The sequence below is a fragment of the Anopheles gambiae genome, chromosome 3, assembly GCF_943734735.2.
Source record: "Anopheles gambiae chromosome 3, idAnoGambNW_F1_1, whole genome shotgun sequence".
Lineage (NCBI taxonomy): Eukaryota > Metazoa > Arthropoda > Insecta > Diptera > Culicidae > Anopheles > Anopheles gambiae.
The window spans coordinates 62,247,935-62,257,486 of NC_064602.1; the positions used below are offsets into that span (position 1 = coordinate 62,247,935).

Genomic DNA, 9,552 nt, shown 5'->3' on the forward strand with positions numbered 1-9,552 from the left:
TCGACTAAAACATGATCCTACCGATCCGAACCCATTCCAAGGCATTGCCGGTCAATCGGCGTCATGATAACTACTCCAAACCAACAAGCCACCAAATTTTGGACGGACAGGTGCAGCACCATACGCGCACTATAATAAACAAATCCAGAATCCTCTTTTGTATGGATTCAATTCAAAATGTTGTTTCCACTTGCGTCCGCTAGCTGAATTAGAAATAAATGTGCAATATATCACACGCACGTTTGCTTAGATCACGTGTTTTTTAATACCCGCAACAGCTGAGCCGATCGCAAAAATGCCAATGCCAATTGTTGTGTTGTCTCTCAGGTAGCGAGATCGAAAATGCATGGACGTTGTAGGCGCAGCGGATGAAAATCTACGCATCAGAATCAAATAGTTTTGGGGTTTCCAAACGCATGCACACACACAAACACGCGCGCGCAAACTCACACACACACACACACACACACACACACACACACACACACACACAGACACAGACACACACACACACACACATGCACGCACACACATGCACGCACACACACACGCACGCATACACACACACATGCACGCGAGCACGCACGCACGCACGCATACACACACGCACACATGCACGTACGCGTGCACGCACCCGCGAAAGCGCGAACGCAAGCACGCACCCACGAAAGCGCGAACGCAAGCACGCACCCCCCACCAGAACCCCCCCCCCCCCCCCGGCATGATCGATTCAGGCTACCTCATCGGTAGAACGGCTGATTCAGCTATCTTGTTACGCATCCTCATCCCTAGCGCTGGACGGGGGGTGGGGGGGGGGGGGAGGGATCGCGACATGATAGAATGAACGGTCACTTTCCCCGCGCTGTGTGTGTGTGTGTGTGTGTCGTGACCCGAAAACTCGAGACATATTGTGTGCGAACAGACAGCGTCCACGGGCCTGCCCACGCCCGAATGCAGAGCTGATGGCATACGATTCTATCTTACCCATTAACATGAGAGGGACAGAGCTAATACCCCGAACGTACCCGAAAGGTATGCATGGTTCACTCATCAGGATCTAAAGGCAAGGACAAGGCAAAAGAGACACAGAAAAATTTCCTCACGGCTACACATGTCCTTTTGATGCGTTGTCTCTGCGTCTCGCTCGGTATCACAGCGGCATACGGCAGGTAAGCAGTACAAATGCTGCTACCTGATACGCACACATATTTATCGAACACAACTGTTCGGTTCGGCTCGGTAAACTTCACGAGGACGCCGGAACACAAGGGCGCAGACATTTTCATGATTTTGTATGACTTCGGCTGTTTTGGACCATACGTTTAGGCGCAGGCATTTAGGCATGTTTAAAAAAAATATTTTATTGCCACTATACATTGTGCTACATGATGCTTAGAAGGTCGTTGAAGCATCAAACATGTTCAAATAAAAAAATATTAGATGAGTGTTAGACGTTCTCCTACGCTTGTTTTAAATAGGCTTCTTCACCCTCAATTGGCAGGGGCATCGAATGGTCTCATCAGCAGCGGCACGAAATAAAATAAACCATCAATACACCGATAACACTTTGAATCCCAATCCAGCTTCTCCCACAGCGTCTCAAGGTCACACACAAGTTAATAAATGCTAACACCCACCAATAACAATACACAACCGCAATGCACATATGAGTATCAACGCATACACCGCAACAGCCCAATCAGCTGGTGGCGGGAGGCACGGGCTGAAGCGCAAGTAAGGCAGGGCAGGGTGAGGGAGGGAGAAGAAGCGGACGAAAAAATGGGCGCCAATATTTTTAAATTTTTTGACCGTTTTTTTTGCTCCGCCGCCATAAATAGTTCGTCCATTTCGCCAACAGATGGCGCAAAACTTGCTCGACCCAGCGCAGGAATCGCTGAAGTCCAGCGCGGGGATCGGGCCAAAATCTGCGCTGGCCAGCGCAGATTTTGGTGCATTTTCTGCGCTGGAAACTGCTCGAATTTGCGCAGCGGGGCGATTCCTGCGCTGGGTCGAGCAAGTTTTGCGCCATCTGTTGGCGAAATGGACGAACTATTTATGGCGGCGGAGCAAAAAAAAACGGTCAAAAAATTTAAAAATATTGGCGCCCATTTTTTCGTCCGCTTCTTCTCCCTCCCTCACCCTGCCCTGCCTTACTTGCGCTTCAGCCCGTGCCTTCCGCCGCCAGCTGATTGGCTGTTGCGGTGTATGCGTTGTTGATACTCATATGTGCATTGCGGTTGTGTATTGTTATTGGTGGGTGTTAGCATTTATTAACTTGTGTGTGACCTTGAGACGCTGTGGGAGAAGCTGGATTGGGATTCAAAGTGTTATCGGTGTATTGATGGTTTATTTTATTTCGTGCCGCTGCTGATGAGACCATTCGATGCCCCTGCCAGTTGAGGGTGAAGAAGCCTATTTAAAACAAGCGTAGGAGAACGTCTAACACTCATCTAATATTTTTTTTAATCTGAACATGTTTGATGCTTCAACGACCTTCTAAGCATCATGTAGCACAATGTATAGTGGCTATAATTTTTTTTTTTTAATGTGTCGAAATCTGTCTCGAGATTTTGGGTCACGACACACACACACACAGCGCGGGGAAAGTGGCCGTTCACTCTATCATGTCGCGATCCCCCACCCCGTCCGGCGCTAGGGATGAGGATGCTACAAGAAAGCTGAACCAACCGTTCTACCGATAAGGTAGCCGTAATCGATCATGCGTGGAGGGGGGGGGGGTGGTGGTCTAGTGGGGGAAGGGGGAGTGCGTGCTTGCGCGACTTTGAGGGTGCGTGCTCGCGAGCGCGCTTTCGTGGGTGCGTGCTGGCGTGCGCGCTTTCAAGCTCGCGGGCGCGCGTACGTGCGTGTGTGTGTGTGCGTACGTGCGTGCTGGCGTGCGCGCGTTCTTGCATGTGTGCGCGCGTGTGTGTGTGTGTGTGTGTGTGTGTGTGTGTGTGTTTGTGTGTGTGTGTGTGTGTGTGAGAGTTTGCGCGCGCGTGTTTGTGTGTTTGTGTGTGTGCGTGCGATTGGAAACCCCAAAACTATTTGATTCTGATGCGTACATTTTCATCCGCTGCGGCTACAAAATACCACGCATTTTCGATCTCGCTACCTGAGAGACAACACAACCATTGGCATTGGCATCTTTGCCATCGGCTCTGCTGTTGGGGGTATTAAAAAGACACACGATTTAAGCAAATGTGCGTGTGATTTGTTGCACATTTATTTCTAATTCAGCTAGCGGACGCAAGTGGAAACAACATTTTGAATTGAATCCATACAAAAGAGGATTCTGGATTTGTTTATTACGGTGCGCGTATGGTTCTGCACCTATCCGTCCAGAATCTGATGGCTTGTTGGTTTGGAGTAGTTATCATGACGCCGATTGACCGGCAATGCCTTGGAATGGGTTCGGATCGGTAGGTTCATGTTTTAGTCGAGTGCATTCCGTGCATTTGTCGCGCCACAGCAGTAGACCCGGCAGCACCAAAGTCAAAACAAAAACCTTCCCCGAGTGTGGACTGCTATGCTAAGTTCTTATTATTATTATTCTTATTATTATTGGCGTAATGGCCTACGCGATCATGCCGGCCTTTTCAGGACTTGAGTACCACGTAGCCAGATAGTCAGTTCTTGCTACGGCGAACGGTTCTTACGCGATTAGAACCCACGACGGGCATGCAGATGTGCGGAATGATGGCGGTGCCGCGGGACCGCTCCTATCCAGCGTGCAACTTGCATACTGCCACACTGTCTCCTGCTCGATGCATACGCTGCAGGCAGGGGGAAGGATGCACATCCACAGTAAAAAAAAGACCCCGTCATGAACCAGCGGTGGATCTAACGGTACGCGGACTAGGCGGTCACCGAAGATCTCTAGTCTGTAGTATGCCGTGTGTCTACAAGTGGACAGAGTGTTAGCGACAAGGGCCCCCGGAAAGATGGTCTTTAGGGCTCCGTGGCTGGAGAACCATTTGCACCTCCCCCCCCCCCCCCCCCCCCCCATGGCGACAACAATTTTAGGGCCTGTGACCGATGATCGTAGGGGTCCTATGGCCACACCTCCCCCCCTCTCCCGCCGGCAATATAAGTATACTGTTCTATTTCCCAACAGCTGTGTGCCAGTACCCCCTCCTCCCTGTCATCAGTTATCATTTAGAGGCGCCTCAACACGTCATTCCGCCTAGGGACCCCGATTCCCCTAATCCGCCACTATCATGCACACCTTCCTTTCTTTGACCGATGGATCATAACATTCCGGAAGAAATTACATTTGGCGACAGTTTTGCATACACACGCACACTCACAACCATGCGCAGGATGCTTAGCATATCTATGTAATCCACAAAAAACGAAATCAACAGCTTAGTGTTATGCTTAATGCTTAGCACGTTCAGTTCGATGGCAGGCCCCAGGGACTGCCAGTGGACTTTCCAGTATGCCGGTTTCACAATCAGCTTCCGTTCTTGATGCTGGTGGAACGGAAAGTTGATGAAAATCAGCGCCGGGCTGAACGTGTCAATGCGAATTAGGGTTCTGCGCGTGAGCTGGCGTTTCCTTGGTCATTTTTACATTGCATCGATTAAACTCATTGCGCTTTTTTGGTTTGATTTGTAAAAATGCAACTTCATCGCCGCAATGTGTATGAACGGTTTTTTAAGCGCCACAGCAACTCATGAGCATTGTCCACACGCGAGAAAGAGATAGCACTAGGGAGGGAAAGAGCACGGACGACGGCTGACAGCGATTGGCCGTCTGACGCACCAAAACATCCAAACCTTCGGCAGCGCGCTCAGGCGAGGGGTATGAGGCGGAGCCAGGGACGGGCAGCTCGACGAGCTGCTCGACAAATTTGCCGTTGGAGAGAAAAAGAGGGCATGATAAAATTCTCAGAACGCCATAACGCCTTCCGTCGCTTTGCGCAGCGGGACCGTGCGCGCTTCGTACAATGCCGCGCGTTGCGCTTCGCTCTCCGCGATACCATCAACAATGTACTCACACACACTTTCTTCGTCGAGGTCAATCTGTTTGGCAATTCGCTGCATAGAGTAAATGAAATCCAAAGCAGATTCCCCTTTTTTCCGTCGTCGTGATGCAAGTTGACGATGAATGTCCATCGGACGCACTTTTTCTCCGAATTCTGCTACTAGCGCCTTGCGAAGAGCCCCGAACGATGAGACCCCACGCATCGTTAGCAAAAAACTTCTCGCTGTGCCCACCAACTTTTTTCGACACATCACATATTTTTGCTCATCTGACCATCCCGCCATGGTCGCAACTTCCTCAAAATCGGTCAGCCACGCAGCAAAATCCACCGAGCCATCTGCACAAAACGCCTCAATTCCCTCTTCCACGTCCCTAAAGGAGTAGGGCTGCTGCACTATGCTCGGCTCCACTTTCGCTGCTGCACTGCTAGCTGCCGCTTCAGATTTTTCATCCACGTCATGATATTGATCCATGGTAGAAACATCCGCGCTGAACATTTCTTCACTTTCCACTAGTGATCTAGCCATTTCTTCTTTGGTTCCCGTTGAGGGCAACCCTTTTTGCTGGCACCTTTTCGCTAGGCCAGTCTTCGTGAATTCTTCACACAGATCAAGAATGCGCTGCTCCAGCTCATCCATTTTTGATCAGTCAACTTGTTTGGCGAAAATCAATCGGTCACAGGAACACTTTCCTTCACTTTGACTGACTTTCACTCCACAGAAATTTGAGTCTAACTCTGATCACCTCAAATCAATTAGTCACGGGATCACTTTTCCCTCACTTCAATTGATTTTCTTAGATCAATCTACTCAACGTTCTAATCACTCTTGTTCATTCCACAAGCTACACGTAAAACCACTGATGTTCATCCCACAGCTACACGTAAAACCACTGTTGTCTGGATGTTCATCCCACTTCTGACACCAAATGTGGAGTTTTTTATTCGGTTTTAAGACAAATAACGCTTTATTGATTACTTTAGTTCACAACATGTTATTCGCTTCGCGGTCCGAATTCAACTCCTCGCGCTTAACCCGCGCTCCCGATTTTAACGCTGCGCGTTCTCTCTTTCGCAACTCGTTCCTAGTTCGCTCTCGTTCTCCTGATCTCGCTACCGTTATTTCTCTCTCCCTACCACTAGCACTTTTCCTTTCTTACATATATATTTTTTAAGTTTTGTATTTTTTACTGAATGTTTCTTTGTAGTTCTTTGTAGATACATTTCAGCATCACTAAAATAAGTGATATTGGTGGCATTTTCATTTGTTGAGTATGGATTTGTTTATGTTCGTGTGTTTTCGATTTCTGTGTGTTTTTCTTTTTCCGTATGGTTTTCTGATTCTTTAGTAATTATTGTTAAATTCGTATTATTTTTGGGTTCTGTGTTATTATCTAGGTACTTATTATTCATTGTTCTGTTAATTTTTTGTAGTGTATTTTCGATTGATTTTGGTGTGTTTCTATCATCTTCGCTTGTTTCGTCTATTTTTCGTTTGTCGTACGTTATAGGCGTTTGATTACCTCTCACTATCAATGATTTTTTTTGTTATATATATTCTAGGAATAGCTAGCACTTGTTCCCTTCGAATTATTCTTGTTTCTTTTATTGTAATTCTTTTTTCTGTTTGTATTCTTTTTATTTCGACCTCGTCTTTCCTTATTGGACAATCTTTGTCTTTACAGGGTTTACCTAGCCAATCCGGCATCGTCAAAGCGTTATCGGTCGTCGTTAATACTTTTTCGGGCGACGTAAACCCTCAATTAGGCACTGTCATTTCTATTCGGGCCTTGTGAAGTATGAATCGGGCATAGTACAGAATGAAAGCGTCCTACTCTTGAAGGTGTCAAATCGGTCGCTCCGGTGTGTTTGATCCATGAAGTTTAAAAATACGTATTTTGCATGTTGTTTAACTTATTATGTGTCATTTTAAAATGTTTACCTAATTAAATCACCAAAAATATTATATTAAAAAAATATATAAAACCAAATTGCATTGTATGGCGTTGAATTAAAAATTAAAAAAAAGGATTTTGAATAATTTTTTACATAAATAAACTTAAAAATAGTGAATTTTATTACATATCAGTTAAACTACTCGCAAAAAAGTATTGTTTTGCAGCTAGAAAGCAACAAAATATAAAGTAGGCCCAATTCATTCTGTACTATGCCCGATTCATACTTCACAAGGCCCGAATAGAAATGACAGTGCCCAATTGAGGGTTTACGTCGCCCGAAAAAGTATTAACGGCGACCGATAACGTTTTGACGACGCCCGATTGGCTAGGTAAACCCTGTATAGTCACGTCATCTACCAGCACTCTCTTGGTCGTCTTGGATGGCGGTTGCTTCACGACGAGTAGATGCTCCTTGGGCTTCACGTCCACTACTGCTACCTTGACGGCCGGTCGCTTTAGGATTCCGGTATCCGTCTTCACGGACACGACGCGAACTTGCCCATCCGCAGCCGGGTGCACTTCCAGCACCTTGCCCTTCAGCCATTGTCCCGCGGGTGCGTTGTCGTTTGTGAGCATCACCACATCGCCCACCTTCACTGGTTCCACCTTGTTGGTCCACTTGTTCCGTTTGATGAGTGTTGGCAGATACTCCTTCTTCCAGCGATCCCAGAAAACCTTCGCGTTATGCTGGGCCACTTTGAACTGCTGCCTGGATACGTAGGATGTGTCCAGGCTATCCGGCGTTAGGTTATCAACGCCTCGTCCAATAAGGAAGTGGAACGGCGTCAGAATCTCGTCTTCCTCGTTGGACAACGGTATGTGCGTCAGTGGTCGGGAATTGATCATAGCCTCTATCTCTATCAACGCCGCTCGCAACGTTTCCGGGTTGGGGTGTGGCGTTTTCCATTCAGTCGCCATGTGCTATAGCGCTTTCTTTACAATCTGAATAAGCCGCTTCCACGATCCTCCGAAGTGGGGAGCGGACGGTGGATTGAATTTCCATTCAATTTGGTATTTTAGAGCGCCTTCTCTTCCCATCCTCTCTCCGATTTCTTCCACCAACTTCTTCATCAGCCTTTTCGCGCCTATGAAGTTGATCCCATTATCGCTGTATAAGTGGGTGATCTTGCCTCGTCGATTCGTGAAATTCTTCAGGCAGACTAAGAAGCTATCAACATCTAACTTCTCAGCCAGTTCAATGTGTACAGCCCGCGTACTCATGCATGTGAATATTGCCCCCCATCGTTTCTCGATGGACCTCTTCACGGTGACGTCGAGGGGCCCAAAATAATCCACTCCCGAGTGTAGGAATGGCGGATTGTGAGGGTATGTCCTGAAAGATGGCAGGGAGTGCCATCAAAGAAGTTTGCGGGGTAGCGGTGTTGAGAATACATCTCTGGCAGCAGCCTTTAACATCTTTCAAAACGTTCCGCAGCTGCACGATCCAGTAGGTTTGCCGCAGAGTACCGATCACAACATTGTCGGCCTGGTGATGATACTTCTTGTGGTAGTTCCGCACAAGAAGCTTCACGATGCGCGGGTGAGCGCGCGCTTTTCGGTAGCGCCTTCGCGTTCTCTAGACGGCTTCGCGACCTCAGGAGATTGTGTTGGTCTAAATAAGGCGACAATGTTTTAATATGGCTTTTGCTGGATATTTCCTCCCCCTTTGTTAAGGCCTTCATTTCATCCGGGAACCCCTCCCATTGCGCCTTACGTAACCATGCGTATTTGGCGTGTTCTACGTCTTCACGTCCAATCATCTTGTTGAACGCCTTCCGGTCTTTCAAAAAGTCCACGAGCTTCTTTAGGAATGTGTGATGGCGAAGCAGGCGGTCCCATGTTGAATAGTTCAGCTCGGGAACCACCGCCTCGTGATGGTGCGGCACTGGGTTTGCGGCAACACGCTTCTCCTCCTCTGTGTCTGAGACAGGCTGGTGCTCGGGCCAATCACACTCTCTTGATAACAAGAATTCTGGACCATTAAACCACATGCTTGCATTGGTCATCTTTGTGGCGGCATCGGCTGGATTTTCCTTTGAAGGAACCCATCTCCATTGGCTGGCGCTGCTCGTGTCCAGAATTTCGCTCACTCGATGCGCCACAAATTGTTTGTACTTCCGACGCTCGCTATTGATCCACGACAGAACTGTTCGTGAATCTGTCCAGAAAGTGGAGCGGTGGATTGGCAGTCTGAACTCTTTTGCAACGGTTTCGGCGAGCCTCGCTCCCAAAATGGCGGCTTGCAACTCGAGCTTTGGAATCGTCAATGAATGGATCGGAGCCACTCGAGCCTTGGCAGCGACAAGCCTTACGACGTAGCACCCTTTGAAGCAGCTTCTTGCGTACACGCATGCTGCAAATGCATCAAGAGATGCGTCCACAAAGGTGTGGATATCGATCGGCGCATTTCTTCCGCGGTGATTGGCCTAGGAATGGCTAGATCCTTTGCTTCACTGATGGTTGTCGTCCATTCATGCCACTTTGTTGTGAGATTGTCGGGAATCTTTGCGTCCCAGTCCTCAACGGCTAGGTGGACAGCCTGCATTATAATCCTCCCTTGAATTGTAAGATGGCTGATGAGACCGAGGGGATCATATATACACATGACGA

General features: G+C 48.0%; 1 protein-coding gene across 1 annotated transcript; it reads right to left on the reverse strand.

The window, feature by feature from the left end:
• Window positions 1–4,324: 4,324 nt before the first annotated feature.
• Window positions 4,325–7,860, reverse strand: LOC133393141 (uncharacterized). Its single transcript, XM_061656595.1, has 2 exons — window positions 7,300–7,860; window positions 4,325–4,333 (listed from the first exon to the last, which is right to left on the reverse strand). Exons 1-2 carry the CDS (start codon window positions 7,858–7,860, stop codon window positions 4,325–4,327), a joined length of 570 nt encoding a protein of 189 aa, XP_061512579.1.
• Window positions 7,861–9,552: the final 1,692 nt, after the last annotated feature.